The sequence below is a fragment of the Drosophila subpulchrella genome, chromosome 3R, assembly GCF_014743375.2.
Source record: "Drosophila subpulchrella strain 33 F10 #4 breed RU33 chromosome 3R, RU_Dsub_v1.1 Primary Assembly, whole genome shotgun sequence".
In the NCBI taxonomy this organism is placed as follows: domain Eukaryota; kingdom Metazoa; phylum Arthropoda; class Insecta; order Diptera; family Drosophilidae; genus Drosophila; species Drosophila subpulchrella.
This window is the reverse complement of record NC_050609.1, coordinates 8,582,855-8,598,790: the sequence shown is the minus strand read 5'-3', so window position 1 is coordinate 8,598,790 and position 15,936 is coordinate 8,582,855. Positions and strand designations below refer to the sequence as shown.

The 15,936-nt window shown below is 45.6% G+C and overlaps 5 protein-coding genes across 18 annotated transcripts; 1 reads left to right on the top strand and 4 right to left on the bottom strand.

The window, feature by feature from the left end:
* Positions 1-502: 502 nt before the first annotated feature.
* Positions 503-1,919, bottom strand: LOC119563190 (ficolin-3). The gene is made up of 3 exons (XM_037876476.1): positions 1,795-1,919; positions 1,312-1,741; positions 503-1,245 (listed from the first exon to the last, which is right to left on the bottom strand). Exons 1-3 carry the CDS (start codon positions 1,798-1,800, stop codon positions 524-526), a joined length of 1,158 nt encoding a protein of 385 aa, XP_037732404.1. The 5' UTR covers positions 1,801-1,919; the 3' UTR covers positions 503-523.
* LOC119563187 (intracellular protein transport protein USO1) lies at positions 1,140-14,785 on the top strand. 3 transcript variants are annotated; one of them, XM_037876473.1, is made up of 10 exons: positions 1,140-1,262; positions 11,306-11,449; positions 11,529-12,054; positions 12,109-12,331; positions 12,393-12,575; positions 12,741-13,133; positions 13,197-13,709; positions 13,773-13,847; positions 13,909-14,151; positions 14,218-14,785. In XM_037876473.1, exons 3-10 carry the CDS (start codon positions 11,537-11,539, stop codon positions 14,317-14,319), a joined length of 2,250 nt encoding a protein of 749 aa, XP_037732401.1. In that variant the 5' UTR covers positions 1,140-1,262; positions 11,306-11,449; positions 11,529-11,536; the 3' UTR covers positions 14,320-14,785. The 3 variants fall into 3 exon arrangements, with proteins under 3 accessions (XP_037732401.1, XP_037732402.1, XP_037732400.1); XM_037876474.1 differs by having other exon boundaries at positions 1,156-1,262; positions 11,398-11,449; XM_037876472.1 differs by lacking the exon at positions 1,140-1,262 and adding an exon at positions 10,951-11,095 and having other exon boundaries at positions 11,398-11,449.
* LOC119563186 (cell wall protein DAN4) lies at positions 2,304-10,044 on the bottom strand. 12 transcript variants are annotated; one of them, XM_037876459.1, is made up of 9 exons: positions 9,780-10,044; positions 8,064-8,843; positions 6,794-7,997; positions 5,867-6,363; positions 5,405-5,782; positions 4,832-5,153; positions 4,550-4,669; positions 3,537-4,464; positions 2,304-3,474 (listed from the first exon to the last, which is right to left on the bottom strand). In XM_037876459.1, the coding sequence occupies exons 2-9, from the start codon at positions 8,761-8,763 to the stop codon at positions 2,917-2,919; spliced, it is 4,707 nt and encodes a 1,568-aa protein (XP_037732387.1). In that variant the 5' UTR covers positions 8,764-8,843; positions 9,780-10,044; the 3' UTR covers positions 2,304-2,916. The 12 variants fall into 12 exon arrangements, with proteins under 12 accessions (XP_037732387.1, XP_037732388.1, XP_037732392.1 ...); XM_037876460.1 differs by having other exon boundaries at positions 4,832-5,150; XM_037876464.1 differs by having other exon boundaries at positions 5,462-5,782.
* Positions 10,186-10,930, bottom strand: LOC119563192 (acylphosphatase-2). Its single transcript, XM_037876479.1, has 4 exons — positions 10,729-10,930; positions 10,642-10,658; positions 10,472-10,581; positions 10,186-10,411 (listed from the first exon to the last, which is right to left on the bottom strand). Exons 1-4 carry the CDS (start codon positions 10,913-10,915, stop codon positions 10,297-10,299), a joined length of 429 nt encoding a protein of 142 aa, XP_037732407.1. The 5' UTR covers positions 10,916-10,930; the 3' UTR covers positions 10,186-10,296.
* LOC119563191 (uroporphyrinogen-III synthase) lies at positions 14,778-15,791 on the bottom strand. The gene has a single exon (XM_037876478.1). It carries the CDS (start codon positions 15,695-15,697, stop codon positions 14,936-14,938), a length of 762 nt encoding a protein of 253 aa, XP_037732406.1. The 5' UTR covers positions 15,698-15,791; the 3' UTR covers positions 14,778-14,935.
* Between the last annotated feature and the right edge of the window lie 145 nt (positions 15,792-15,936).

Here is a 15,936-nt window from a genome sequence, read left to right as displayed (position 1 = left end):
CTATCCAAAAGGATACCATGTTGGGTATGGTGAAAATGTTAAAGTAAAAGCAAGATACAATACAAATTTGCCGCTTTTTTTAATTCGTTTTTTCCCTTACTTATTCTTATACCATTTTTTGTTAAAATTTTAATCAAATTGTTCTTTTCAAATAAACTGCCAAAATTTTAAATTCCCACCCCAGGATAACAGAGCTTTTTTAGTGGTATGAAGAACTTGCCGTATCCTTCTATTCCTCTCTCGTTCGCCCAATCCAATTCGATAAATATTCGATAGGCTGAGGGGCTTGAAATATCTGTGAAATTTAAAGATTCCATGATAAATAATTTAAATGAATACATTTTAATAAAACAGTAATGTGAAAAAAAGGATAGCAGAATATGTCTATAGAAAGTGCCAGTGGATTCGATACCTATCGGTAACGTTTATTTGCAGGGCCACCTATCGGTAACGTTCAATTTGCTGGAATACGAGCAACATTTACTGATTGCTATTTAAAATTCCCAGTTATCCTATCCGCCGCCTAGTCCTCGTAAAAGTAACCCCCCGGAACTGGGTTTACGGGTCGTATCATCATCCGCGAAATTTTTGGTTTGTCGGTTCCGGTGCGCCAATTCGACCAGATGATGGCTGGACTTGCTATCTGGTGGACACCAAGTTCTCCATTTAGATTGGACTGTGTGCAGCGATCGAACCACCAACCTCCGCCGTACTGCTCGGCGCAGGTGGAATCCGGGGAGTTCTCGGGATACCCATTCCTTCGCCGATCGTGTGTGCTAAATTCCGTTCCATTGAGCTGCTCCAGAACATCTGGCAGCGAACCCCGGAAGTCACCTTCCACCGAAAGCTGGAAGTTGTAGCGCTCGCTGTCCAGTCGGAAAATGGAATACTCCGCCCAATCCACGCCTTCCTGATCCTCCTCCTGCAACTCCACTCTCAATTCATGATCGTCGCGATAGAGAATCTTGTGCGTGAACTCGTTGCCGAACCAGAAATCCCGGGATAAATTGCCAAAACCCGCGCGGTACTCGTCCCAGCTGCGATTAAAGTTCTCGGGGGGATCGTAGGAGCCACCTCGGTTCTGGATCACCGTCCAGGCGGGACCATCTGTTGCGAAGGTGCAGTAACGCTCGTGCAAATCACGTTGGACTTCATTCCGCTCGGGAACTAGGAACCTATAGACGCCATCCACCCGTACAGCTTCATCCAGTTCATAACAATCCGATTTGGCGGGCTGGTAAAAATCTGGAACAGATTGACGGGTGAGTTTATTGTTTTTGTATTATTATATTAAGTTATTGTTTAACACACCAACTTTCGGGATGACCTTAACTTTGAAAACATCCTTCAGCAAGGTCTGGTTTAGAGAAGTTTCCAGAAGCCTCGAGCCGTTTTCCAGACAAGCTTTCAAAGGCCGCTTATCTAAATCCTCCTGGTTCAGTCGCTTGAGCAATATATTCAGCCGCTCTGATAGCTCTGTCAGGGGATCTGCTTTGGAGGAGAATCTCCCCGGTGAATGCACATCCGCATCGGAAAGAAAGACCACCTTGCTCAGCACATGGTGAAGGTTTATTTCCAAGCCCCTGAGCTTCAGAGCCTGCCTAGCCAGAGTCTTTCTAATCAAAATTAGCTCCTCCAAAGATTTCAAGCCTATATCAGACTTTCTAATCCGACTTATAGTAGTATGGGTGCTGCCCAGGAATACAGAGCTCCAGGCGAGCAGGAAAATTAAAGAAAACTTCTTCAAGGGAAATTAGTAGTTTATCAGAAAACAATACTTTTATCCGCTCTTACCATCATCCCAATTCCAAGTTCAATCACCAACTAGCTGAAGTCTGCTTAGAAAATTTCCATCACATATGTTCCCAAATTCCGCCATCTGTTGTGTCCCATAGATCACTTTTGGTGGTCCATGTGTCACTTTTAAGAATATATAATTCTGTATATTTGCGGTCCTTAGTTGATCTTCACAATTCTGTTGTATTTCTTTTCAAGTTTTAACGATTGAATCTGGACTCTAGCTTTACGGTAAAACATACACAGTATATAATAAAAAAAACCAAGATAGATTAAACATTTTCACGGACATAGCCGCACTAGGTTTGCTCATTGTTTTGTTGTTTTTTATATTTTTAATTGCTACAATTAGCCACTAACGTTTAAAGTAGAAATGAAAACGCCTAAGCAACTAAAATACCGCCATCGCATTCCTCTCTATACATTTACAGTTGATAAACTTTTAAAAATACAAGAAATACGGCCCTAGAGCCAGCTGATTAATTGATAGGCTTGGTTTAGTTATATCGTTTTGTGTGCAGGTGCGAATACATTTCAAATCTTCAGCTCACTGCTCTCTTGGCATTTACATGTTCTTATTTATGCATATAGTATATTTAAATGTGTTTTTATTTAGATTAGCTTAGTATTGTATCATTAGCTCACTTTGGCTTGAAGCCCAAGTGTTGGTTTGTTGTTTCTGCCTAACCGCTGACCATTTTTCGAACCGAACCCACCCACCATGCTCGAAAGGCCTGGTGAATGCGATCGGTGATCTGTTGACGACCGCCGATTAGTCTACATTTATCAGTAACTTGCTTAGCTCTATGTATTTAGCTTTTATTTACATTGATTATTTCAAGAGTTTCGCTTCTGCTTCTGCTTCGTTTGTTGTGTGTTTGCTTATCTGTGTTTCTGTGGGTTCGTAGAACTAAATAACTTAGACGATTGCTTAAAATACGCAATGCTGTTGTGAGTGCAAACCAATCCGTTTAAAACAAATTAAAATAGTTGCTCTGCGCCGGCTGATTCGTGTTGTGTGTGGTGTGTGTTTGTGTGTTTGGGGGGCTTAAAAATTCACAAATCGTTTAAAAAGACTGAAATCACGAAAACGAAAGTTATTTGCTTTGGGTTTTGGTCTTAGATGCGTCTGCTGCGAACGCCCTCGGCCCGGGTCTTCCACTCCGGATCGTTGGGGTCGTCATCCTCGAAGGGATCGTCGGCCATGTCCTCCTCAAGCGCCTCCGGATCGCCAAGGTAGGCGTCGATCGCCGCATCGTACAGATCCTGCTCGCCATCCGGCGTCGACGGCTCCTCATCGTCCAGCGGCGCCAGATGGTGCTTGGGATAGTCGTCGTCCTCCTCCTCCAGCAGAATGTCCTCCTCTTCCGGCTCGGAAACTTCAGTTTCTTTCCCACCTTCTGCTCCGTTTATCTTCGCTGCTGCTGCCGGGTGACCATTTAGCCGACCATTTAACTGGCCATTTAGTTTAATCTTGGTCTTGCTGCTGCGCCGACTACTACTGCCTCCGGTGGAGCTGGGACCGTCGCAGTTCGAGGATATTGACTTGCTCTTGGCCCGCTTTGGGACGGACATCGATCTGGGTGTCGCGTACGTCTCGGCCAGCAATCGCTGGTAGACCTCGTCGGAGAGCGGAAAGTGCAGGGGCTCAAAGGGCGATGGCATCAGCGCATAGGGCTATTTAAAAAGAAAGACTTGTAGTTAGGTAAAGTTTTTTGGACAAACAAATCCCGAATTACCTCCCGCAGGTCGGGCGTGGTGCTGCGCCGTTCCACCTGATCCTTGAGCTTGCTTGACGTAGTCCGACGACGGGCCTGGCGCGCCTGTCCGCCCGCCAGCGGCTCGCCGCTGTCGTTGAACCCGTCCAGTGGATGGGCCAGCGGCGAGGGAATGCTTTCGTTGTCGTGCCCAATGCCGCCCAAGTGCGGAGCTGGCGAGGCGGGATCCGGAGTATTGGCGCCACTCGACTCTGCACGACTGTCGATGCGTCTATTCGCACGTGATCGCGTGCTCCAGGGGAACTTGAGGAAGGTCTCAAAGCGGCGACGCTCCTCGATGAGAGCGCGCTGATGACGCAGTATGAACGCCTCATCCGAAAGATCTTCCTTGCCATGCTCCTCCTCCTCGTTTTCGCGGGTCTCTGGTTTTAGCTCCACCAGCTGTCCATTGGCCTTGGTCTTGGGGACCTCGTCGGATGGCGTCTCTAGCTTGGGTCTCTTGGGCAGTGGTTGCTCTGTTGCTGGCTGAGCAATCTCTTCCTGCTTCTCGGCAGTTTTATCATTCTGATTTTTTGCCAAATTACCATTGAGCTTGGGTTTGACCACCTTTTCCACCTGCTCCTCTGCCTTTTTCAGCGGATTGGGATCCTCTACAGCCTTGGCCTCATCCTTTTTGGCAATGCCATTTACCAGTCCATTTTTATTATTATTGTTGTTTGTATTGTTATTGTTATTGTGCTTGACTGCTTGCTTGTCCTTTAAACCATTGACCTTTGGAGGCTGCACGGCCGGCTGTTGTTGTGGTTGCTCTGGTTTTTCTGATGGCGGCTGGGGTTTGGGTGGCTCCTCTGACGTTGATGCGCCGACGCTGCCATTGCTCAGTTTGCAGTCCGCTGACTCATCCGACGAATGCTTTGCCTTATCATTATCACTGTCTACAATGCGCCACCTGGAAGTAAAGATACGGGGTGATTAGAATTTACCAGAGAAGCTATATATATATTATAATCATATCATTAACATGGAATACTTACTTTGGTATGGGAATCTCCTTGTAGGGAAGAATCTCCATTTTCGATTGGGCTAACATACTGTACGGTATAACAATGTTATTGATGTCATAGATGGGACGAACGCGACGCTCCGATGTTCTGCTAAAGAAAACAAAGAAATGTATGAAAGATCTTATTTTTATCGGAACCCTTTTAGCAAGAATAATTTATGTTGAAAAATCTCAATATCAGAAGTTCAGACCAGCTAACATTCCATATCCACAAAACCGAACCGCGAGTTCTGTCCACCATTTTCGTATTTACCTCTCATTTCGATGGCTGTGGGTGGGCGAGGAGTTGCGACGACTGCTGCTCTGGTCCCCCCACTGATCCCCGTAGCCGTTGAGATGATGGTTGTTGATGTTGCTGCCGTGTTGATGCAGCTGCTGTTGTGTGGAATTGCTGCTGCTGTTTGTGGATTTGCGTGACTTCTTAGCGCCGCTGGCTGCCGAGATCGAGGTTGAGGAGGGACTGTGGTGGCGTTGTCGTTGGCGTTGGCGAGAGTCTGGCCACAGCGAGCTGGAATTGTTCGCTCCAGTTGGTTGTTGTTGTAGTGGTGGTTGCCTCTTGCCCTTGGCCGCTGCTGCTGGTGTTGCGTTAAATCCGTGATTGGAATGCGGAACAGGGACGAAACGGAGACAAGAACGGAATGGCAAATAAAACAATTGGTGGAGTTTTGTCGTTGTTGTTGTTGTTGTTGGTGGAGGTTGTGGTATTGTGGAATATCGTGTTTTGGTTGATCGATGCAAAGAAAAAGAAGAAGAAGAGATGCAAAAGATTGTTGTTGTTTTATGTTAATAACAATTATCGAATTTCGTCATGTTTACAATAATTTACTGTTGGCCACAAGTGGCGTTGTAGTAGGCGTAGTAGAAGAAGAAGTAGTAGCAGTACCAGTACCGTTTCCGCTATCCCCTCCCCCGACGCCACTGCTTCCGGTTCCGCTTGCTCCTCCTCCTGCAGCAGCAGCTTTAGCTCCGCTGCCAGCCTCCTTATTTGAGTTGTTGTTGCGCTCCTTGCGTCGTATATAACGCCGCTTGACCGCATCGCCCGATCGCCGGCTGCCCGCCGCTCCGCCAATTCCGCCAGAGGCCAGCGTCTCGCGCTCCGCCTTCCACATGGCCTTCACAATGGCCTTGGCCTGGCAGCGCATGACTCGGTACTGCCAGTCCGGCTGGCGGGCAATGGCCTCCAGGTGCACAGACTGGCTGACATCTGGAGCAAGGGAAGAAAAGATGACTGATGAGCAAACAATCGAATGACCGAATAGGACCATATTCAGTGGAAACTCCCACTTACCGCTGGCGAAACTGAGCACTGGATGGTAGCCAGCATCGAGCAGCGCCACCCGATTGGCCGGCATCATCGTCTCGACAAGATCCCGGGGCGCTGTGGGATCCGTGCGACCTGTGCACAGGGTGCATGGCACCTGCGGCCACTGGCAGCCACACTTGATGTTGCTGGGCCGCGCGGCCTTCTTGGAAATCGTGTGCATGTTCGTGGTCTGGAAGAGCTTGCGCTTGTGGAACTCGGACAGCACCAATGGCCGGGACCGACTGCAAAGATAGTCGCCGGAAGGCTCCTCCTTGATGCCATTTGCTGGCGGTGGCAGCGGAGGTGATGTTTTGACCGTGGCCTCCAGCTGGACCTCGCCTTTGGACTGGGTCAGCTCCGAGAAGAGGTCGCTGTGCTGTCGGATCTTCATCTCCAGGTCGGTCAGCTGGGAGCAGAGCCACGACCAGCGCAAGGCAATGGCTGCCCGATCTTTCGAGTACCGCCAAACAGCGCGTCGAGTGCTGAAAGAGATCGAAACGAATTTGGATTATAAACAGGGATAAATTAAATTGATTAAGTAGAATGTATAGATTCCTTAGGATATCGGTATTAAAAAATATTTAAAATGTCCTTGGAATGTTAAAACGTTTCTTGTGAAGTAAAGTAATTATTATAAAGCCCCTTAAATGTTGTCATCTATTCAGGGCTACCAAAAATATTATTATTTAAAACAGCTGTCAAAAATAAATACTTATAAAATCTTTCTGTGGAAGAAACTGATCAAAATAAATACGACCCTAGTTCGGAACCACTAATTTAAAAAAAAAGTGACAGAAAAGGACGGCTTCCAAGCTCAAAAGACACAAATGGAAACAGTTTGATAGTTAAATCGCCTAGAGCATCTACAGATATAATATGGAATATAGCAAAGTTTGGAACTTCTGCACTTACATGGATAGCGACAGCTGCTGGGTGTTGTTGTAGGAGACCATCTCGTCAGCAGACTCTCCCCCAGAACTCGACTCCGTGGCATCCGAATCGATGGCGTTCTGCACCTCTCGCAGTTCCGTGTGCAGCAGACCGGCCACATGGGTGAGTTCACTTGTCACATAGGTGTCGTAGCTGGGAACGATGTCGTCCGCCCGCGGCGTATTCGAATCCGTTACGGCAGATCCCGTCGTGCCCGGCGCCAATCCCGATGATGCCAACGATGATGTTGATGCTGCTGCTCCCGTTGACATCGCTGAATCCAATTGATTCTTTCGCGGACGCTTTGCCGGCAACGTTGAACTGTTCGTGTTGTTGTACCAGCTGGAGGATGGTGCCAGGGTAGCGGAGCTTCCGTTGGCCGAGTGGCAGATTTGCTGATGGCGAGCCGCCGTCGAAATATGCCGAATCACATTGCTCATCTGACTGGCGGGCAGCGGATGCTTGTTCTGCTCCTCCCAGAAGGTGGGGCCCGGGCGTCCGGAGACAATCGACAGGACGGTGGCCTCCTGCTCGGACAGTGTGGCACTTCTCGCCGGTATGGGAGCCTTGTGGGAAGTGCGGGCGGACCACTCCATTATGCCGGCTACCTCCTCGCTGGTGTGGCGGCACATGGCGCGCGCTTGGAGCTTTCGCATCCTGCGCAGCAAGAACTCAATCCGGCGCGAAATAACATGCTGCTGCTGCTCCAACTCAGCATGGACATCCTGCCAGGGTCGTTGCTGCTCCTGTTTTATGATCACATTGGCCTGGGAAATGCTGCTGCTGCCGCTGGCCAGGATGTCACTGCAGCTGGGCTTCACGTCCGGCAGCTCGACCACATTTCCAGGAGCCGCTGCCGGCAAGGGCGCAGCCGGAGCCGCCTCATCCCACACATCGTCGAAGAACTCGCAGATGGTATCGGGATTGACATGGCCGCCGTCGAACGTCTTTAGCGCCTTGAGCACCTCCTCGATGTCCTGATCCTCCAGCACAGCACCGACGGCTCCGTCCTTGAGGAAATTAATGGAGGTGGAGGTGCTTTGAGGCGTCATCTGTTGAGGTGGCTGCTGCTGCTGGGGCCTGCTGGGCGTGCCTGGCGGTTCCTGCACGGGTGGCGCAACAGAAGGCGGAGCCACAGGCTCCTCGGGCATCGCACTGGCATTGCCATCCAGCTGGCTGAGACGCTCTGAAACAGTAAGCCAAGTAAACATTGAAAAGAGACGTTTCATTTGGAGTAACCACATTGACCTACCCTCTATATTATCTGTTTCTATCTTTGGCAGCTCCTCCTCTGCTGAGGCTACCGGCGGTGTGTCACCTGGCAAACCGCTGCCGGAACTTGCAGAACTGGTGGCCACTGCCAGGACAGAGGCAGGCGTGGCCGGCTCCTTGCCCAAAGTCACATCGGGCAGGGTTTTCCTCAGGCAAATCTCGGCGGATATAGTCTCCTCAAAGTTGATGGTCAGATCCGCCAGCAGCTGGGCCGTTGAGTTGTCCTTGGGAGTGGAGCTGTTGCTAGTAGATGTGCTGCTGCTGCTGTTGTTGTTGTTGTTATTATTCTCCACAGTGGAGGTGGAGGCCACCGCTGCATCCGCCGTGATATTGGGCGCACTGCTGCTGTGTGGAGTGGGGGCGGTGCTCAGGCCCATGGGTTCATTGGAACGCCACTTCCTCTTGTTATTGACTGCTGGCGAGGATCTCTGTTGCTGCTGCGGCTGATGTTGCTGCTGCGGCGGGGAAGAGGCCACTGAGGCCGCTGCCGCCGAGGAGCGGGTGACCCTCGTGGTGGCCGTGGCCGGAGTGGGCGTCGCTGGCTTCTTGGCCACTCCGCCGGCTCCTACTCCAATGCCTCCAACGCCTCCGCTCTCCAAAGAGCTGCGGGCCGAGGGCGAGGCTGTGCTGGTTAGCTTCTCCTTGGGACTTAGTGGCTCGGCTGTGAGCGCTGGGGCCATCGTTCTGATGCTGATGCGTCGGCCGGCTGTTGCGGCATTTGGTCCGCTCGACTCCTGAAGGCTACTGCTCGATGCTAGTCCTGTCGAGGATTTTGAAATGAAACGGGCTATTATTTCGGCAAATCGACAGGCAATTCAGCGTTTTGAATGCAAACGACAGGCACACTGTTTGATTTTCGTAAATGCCCGACTGCTCAGTTATCGGTTACTATATTTGTTTAGTTTTTCTTTGGTTTTATCTCGCTTAAACTACCCGCCTCCCTAAGAATTCGACAAAAATTCGGAATCGTTTTGTCTTTTCCGGCGTGTTATGTACATATGCTACATACATATATGTACACGCACTCAAACACACGCACACACATAGCGACGCTCTGGCCAGCCAGAGAGTCGAGCCGAGTCAATGGGAGCGAGAGAGAGGTCAGAACGCGCGCTATTGCACACCATGATGCGCAATAAAAAAAACTGTATAGAACTCGCACAAACACACATACAGAGCGATGGACAAACAGACAGACTACTTTACATACTGACGAAATCATTGCGGTTCATCTTGAAAATCACAATTTTCCAAGAATTTGCATCATCGGCTGGCGGAAAATCGACCAATCTTTATGTAATTCCGTTTATTGAGTTTTTCCACCACAATTAGCCATGCAAAACGGAAAACTCGCGCCTTTACAAGCACACTCACTGGCGCACATAAACACACACACACGCACACGTGCAACTGTGTGCTCCAATATTTTCAGTTATTTACACAATCGCATTTATTGTATTCCACATGTCTGCATTACTTCCGATTACATTCAAATCGGTTAAATGTGCTTATGTAGAACTATATTTGCCCGATTCCAGCGATTCGAGTGGTGAAAAAAACGTTTTCAGCGCGAAAGTACTCACTGGTACTCACTAACACACATGCACACACAGAGACGGCAGGCACTCAGCACGCAAGAATTTTGTAAATTGCTTAAAAAATAAGTAGTATATTTTATTTTTTTCGTTATACGCACAATTCGGCCGTTCCGCAAAAAATGCCCTTCGCACAATTGGCAAATAAACTGCGCTTACACAATGGCGTGACTCGCGCTATCGGGAATTTTACGGTACGGAAATACGGTTCTCGCTTCACGGATTTTTTTCCTCATTTATTTTTTTCATTGCTTTTGCCTTTGCTTTGGGCTGCCCTGCTACGCTTTTGGCAAAACGACGTGTATCGAAGCTGTACTCGTTTCTGTGCCAGACCAAAGTGCGCTGCCGCCCAGCCGGTTGTCTCGCTCTCGCACGTGCGCCGCCTATGGCGGTGGCTCGGCGCAGGGCTGTGTGTGCGAGCGAGACAACTGGTGGAAATGAGTACTTTTTGATCATATGGCAACGCTGGGCGGCGGGGCTGCTACCAGAAAATGCAACCCTGCTTTGTTTTGTTGTTTTTGTTTTGGGAATACATATATTTTTGGTGTGGTGTGGGAATATTTAGGGTTTTTTGAAATTATTCTTTAAGCCTCTGGTAGTCCTTCTAATAATCCATTTTTAACGTCTTATATCGAAGGTACTGAAGGTATAGGCCTCGATTTCCTGAGCTGGCGTGAATTCGGCCTTTGAGATCTTCGAACTGGGACTTCCCTTGGTCTGGAGCCAATGTTTCCTGTAAATTGTTGAGCATGGTTAAATGAATGTTTTGGCCACCCAAAAAGGAGGACGTTACATTTCGTTTAGTTCCGCCAGGGGAGCCTCCAGTTGTCCCTTTACGGTTCCATCTCGGGTATTCATGCACCAGCCATAAACACCCAGGGACTTGGCCGTCTGTTCCGTGTACTGGTCCACAAAGAGGATTTAGTGGATCTTGGCAAACTAAATAAGCCAGCAGGCACTTACCTTGCGGAAGAATACACCTGAAATGGTCAAATAATAGCTGTTAGACTAATAAGATCGAAAGGATAGCAGGTGCCAACGTCAAAATACCTTGCACTTTACCGAACACCTCGAAATTGCAGGCGAACAGCTGCTTGGCAACTCCAGATCCTGCCATTATGTCGTTGGGATCGGATTTTGTAAGCCCTTCCGAGCTGTCAGCACCTGAATTTTTAAATACAGCCAGTAAAAACAATGATCTGACAACCAAAATAGAATTATTATAAAATAGTGCCATAGTGACCAGGGCGCCAACAAAGAACCAGGGCTGTTCAAAAAGAATACCGAATATACAGTGACCATATCAGTGTTGACCGTGATTTCTTAGCGAGGACACCCACCATTAACAGCAGCAATTTAATTAATCACTGCTCACGAGAACGTTGGCATGAGATTTTTAATCAGCAAACATTTTTGTGTAATTTATCGTCCTTTTAATAACTTTCTATCCCACATTTCCAACATAAGTAACCAGTTTCTTATTGATCGTTTTTGTTCTTTGATTAAATATATGTCGCCTATTTATAACATTTTCATCTAATGTTGATTGACTTTCCATCAATTCTATTTACGTAATTGCATATTTAATTAATTTCTAATACTAATCGACCGTTAAATATTTGTTCAGTGATTCTCCAATCACGGTTAGCGAGTACACACACCATTATCGAAGCTGTTAGTCCCACCTCTAGTCGAAGTTTACCGTTGCTTTTTTCGCAGGACGCCAAAAAGTGATCGTTGCAAAAGATTAGTTGAATCCGCTTAAAGTTTAGTAAGTATAGCCCGATTAGTGCGGTGTGATCTTCAACTGGTACATAATTACCTGCAAATTAATTTTACTGCCTTTTTAGAACCCAAAATGGCGGGGGCAAAGAAAAGAGCTGGCTCGCAAATCGTGAGTGCGGTTCGGCCAAAATCGCCAAGAAAAAGTACAGTCACCGAACCTCCGGGTACTCAAATTCCCAAGGAGAACTCTGGGGACGCTAAAGGGCCCCAAACTCAAGAAAAACCCGCCCCACTTGAAAACGTTTTCAAGAAAAGGGAGCTTCAAAAGGTTTCTTGCTGTGAGACACCAAAAAATAAAGCGCCAAAACGTCCAAGTCTCGATGAAAACCCTTTGGAAAAACCAACTGTCTCCATCCCCGTGAAGTCCCCGAAAAAAAAGATCCAGAAGTTGTCCAAAACACCGGAAATTCTGTGGAAAGAAATCAAGAATTTGTCTCCTGGTACCGGGGCACTACTAGATTGCTTTATGAAGCATCACAACGAATCATTCTCGAATTTGAAAAAGCGGAACTTGATGACTAGCAGAAAAATGCGGAATATCGCCGTGGACACTTTGAAGAAAAATACGGAAAACATTAGCCTGAAAAAAAAGTAAGACTTGTAATTTTAACAAAGTTCCCACCTTCAATGAATATATTCTTAAAGGTTGGCTAACACCCAGCTGGAGCTGACCCATTCAAAGAAGGATCTTGCGGACCAGGAGGAAAAGAACACGGAGAACATTAATAAATTTAAGAAGATCAATCAAAAGTATACCGAGTCCGAAAAAAATTACAATAAGGAGCTGGGAATCGTAAAAGCTTGCGTGGAGAAGAAAAACTCCGAGCTTAAGGCTGCCCAATCTCGAAATGAAAAACTGGAACGCGAGGTAAACTCTTATCTACATAGATGCGATCAGAATTACTTCAGATTAGTAACTTATATTGCAGCTGAAAAATATGCAAGAAACTAATCGCGAATTGGCAGGCGCCATGAGTAACTATAAATTGGAAATGGAAAAGGCCCAAATGAATAACTCTGAGGTTCAGACGCACCTTAATGAACTCACGCAGGCTTACGAAGCCCTCGAGCATCAATTTGATGATTTGAGTGCACAAAAGGATGTTTGTGAGGTTTGTGTTTCGGCTTTATAAATATTTACCTATACGAATCTATAATCATTACATATCATACAATTGGAAATTCTTTGGCTTCGTCACTTATTTATTTTAGTGTATTCCGTCATACTCTTTAATAGTAATGCTTATTTTGATTTCCTGCTTGCATTTGCTCCACAGGCGAACATTGTACAACTGGGCACCGAGTTAAACGCAAAAATGGTTACCTGCGCCGAACTTGAAGATCGCGTTAAACAGCTTCCAATAGAAGCGAATAAAGCTTTGTCGATACTGCAAAATGAGTTAGAAGCCAACAAATTGCGCTACCAGGAGCAGCAACGATTAACCGATCAAGCCGATAAAGAGCTTGAACTATCTCGAAACGAGATTAATACTTTGAAAACGCTTATGGAGGAAAAGGAAAGAGCCCATATTACCCTTACTGGTGAACATCAAAAAATGACTGCTAGACTGGTCGAACTCGTTGATATCAACGAACATTATTCTAAGGAATTGGCTGAAACTAATTTGAAACACTCTCAAGATATGAAAAATCAAGCCAATAAGCACGAGGTAAGTGCAATGTAGATAATAAGTATGAATTTCCTTATGTATATTTTCAAATCATTTTGATAGACCGCCATTCGTGAGCTAGAAAGCTTACTGGATAAGGCATCTCTTGATTTCACAAAGCTAAAGAACAGCATTGAGGCACTGCAAAAGGAAAAACTTCTGCAGGCCTCGCAACTCCAAGGAGAGATTAATGAGTTGAAGTTGCGTCGCAATAATCAGCAGGAGGCTTTAACAAAATTGGCCAATGAACTTGAAGTAAAAACTCACAGTTTTGAAGGAGAACTAAAGGTACAGCACGAACAGCTTTCCAATCAAATGCAGGTCATGAGGGCTGAATTTGAGACCGAATCTCAGCGAGCTGCAGTGGAAATTGAGAGACTTACAGTTGCACTGCAGCAAAAGGAAGAAACGTCTAAGGCTCAGCAAGAGAAGTTGCAAAGGCTTCTGACTGATTATGATAAGCTAAAGGATACTTTGGCCCATCTTGAGGCTAAAAATGAGAGAATGGCAAATGAATTTTCTGCATCTAAGTTTCAATTAAGTCAAGAGCTAAAGTACCAGAAAGATAACTTGATGGTGGGTATTAAAAGTGAGATACTATTTCTTATTGATCTGTGTTATATCATTTTTCGTCTATAGAAAAAGATTTCCGAATTGGAGCTCGAAATTAAAAATAAAGAAGCCAAAATGCTTGAATTGGAATGCGACAAGAATGTAAGTCCAAGATATTTAATTTCTTTAAACAAACTTTTAGCTTATTTATAATTTCCAACAGAATGAAATGGCTGTACTCCAGTTTAAAATGAACCGAATTAATAGTGTAATCGACCAACCAGTGATGACAATACCTAAACTCCCAGAACCAAAGGGACTGTCCAAAACTCAAAGCACCCCGAATAAGGTTCAACCGCAAGAATCCGATAATTTTTCGAGCTCTTCTTCAAAGAAGCATACTGTTCGACGTCATCGAATAACTACCGTACATGCTTCAGACTTCGAAAGTGATGACGACCTCCCTGTAAGTAATTATTAAATGATCGTGAATTTGCAAATTAAATAATCGTTAAATATCTTATTGTTATAGGTTGTACAGGAACCCAATAGCGTAAAACGCGCCAAATTATCTGCAGTTGTTAAACCACAGAAGGAACCAGATTTGTTTGACATGCTAAAGAGGTCAAATTAGTTAAGAAAAAGAACTACGTTTTTGAAGTCGTATTACTTTTTAATTTTCCAATACTGAAGAATTCTGAGTTCAGAAAGTAATTCAGAACTTTTCATTCCATTCCTATTGTTATAGATTGTAACGGAACCCATTAGCGGAAAACGCGCAAAATGATCTGCATTTGTTAAACCACAGAAGGAACCAGATTTGTTTGACATGCTAAAGAGGTCAAATTAGTTAAGAAAAATAACTACGTTTTTGAAGTCATATTTCTTTTTAATATTCAAGTACTGAAGAATTCTGAGTTCAGAAAGTAATTTAGAACTTTCCATATCAATATTATCTATTTCTTTAAAAACTTGTATCTGCAAGTTATTTTTAAGAACATGATTTCTTTTTTCATTGTCCTAACTTTATTACATTGTTGAGTTAATGTTCTCATAAAAATAATAGATTAAGGTTCAAAACAAAAAGCCAAATAAATTAAAATTCTTTATTGAAACAAAGAACAAATTTATGTCGATTTAGTACATGATACCCTTTTCATTAGGGACACTAAACACTTGTACGATTTTGAAAGCATACCAAAAGTAAAAACAGGTAGAAACAATACGCAAAAACGAACTACGTTTCTAAGCTAGGTTTTGATGATCTTTATCAGGTGGTCGACGTCAGCGGCATCAACCACGCCATCTGCCTGCATGCCGGAATCCTCCATTGCCTTCCGGGTACCACTTCCCACGGCTATCAACTTGCGATCCTTGAGGGACACGTTGTAATTTTCGAAGAATTCCAAGGAACTACGGACACTGGAGGGTCCAAAGAAGACAATCGTCTCCATGCGTTTGAACTTGAGGGCATGTCGCATATGATTGACGAAATCCGGATGTGATCGACTCTCGTACACCTCGCAGGCATCCACGCGAAATCCCTGGGCCACTAAACGGAGACGCAGCGTCTGCCCAACGCCATTGCCACATGGCATCAGCAGAGGCAGATCCCTCTTGGGTCCGAACGTCTCCACGATCAGATCGCACAGATTATTGGCATTTATCGCGTGATCGCCCAAAGTAGGAAGATTCTGCAATGTAAACCAAGCCGAGCTATGTGTGTTCTTCCCCAGGGAGTAGTTGTGCAAGGGTCGCCAGCAACTAGGAAGAGGCGCCTTTTCCAGAGCCTCGTTGACCGCCTGGACACATCGTGGAGCCGCAAAGATAATCCCGGCATATTTGTGGGGCTCCATTAGTTTGGCCTGCAACTGCTTAAGGTTCTTGAACACAAAATGCGACGGTGCTATGAATATGGGATCCAGATTATTGCTGCGCAAAGCCGAACCATAAAAATCATCAGAGGACGGCACTTTCAATAGGATAACCGGTCGCTTATTACGATCTCCCATGGTTTAAGGTAAATATATTTGCAGTAAACTAAAATAAGAAAAATTTTATATTTGTGTTCAGCGTTCGATTTGTACAGCGTTTGTTTCGTAACGGAATTGAAAAGACAATGCTTGAAAACTTTCACCGCACTATTCGACAAACAGTTTTTAAAGATTTTGTATGACAAAGAAAAAAAAACTAAACATCACCTACTTATACCCAAGAACTTTTTAAATTATATTATAAACCAACTAACAAA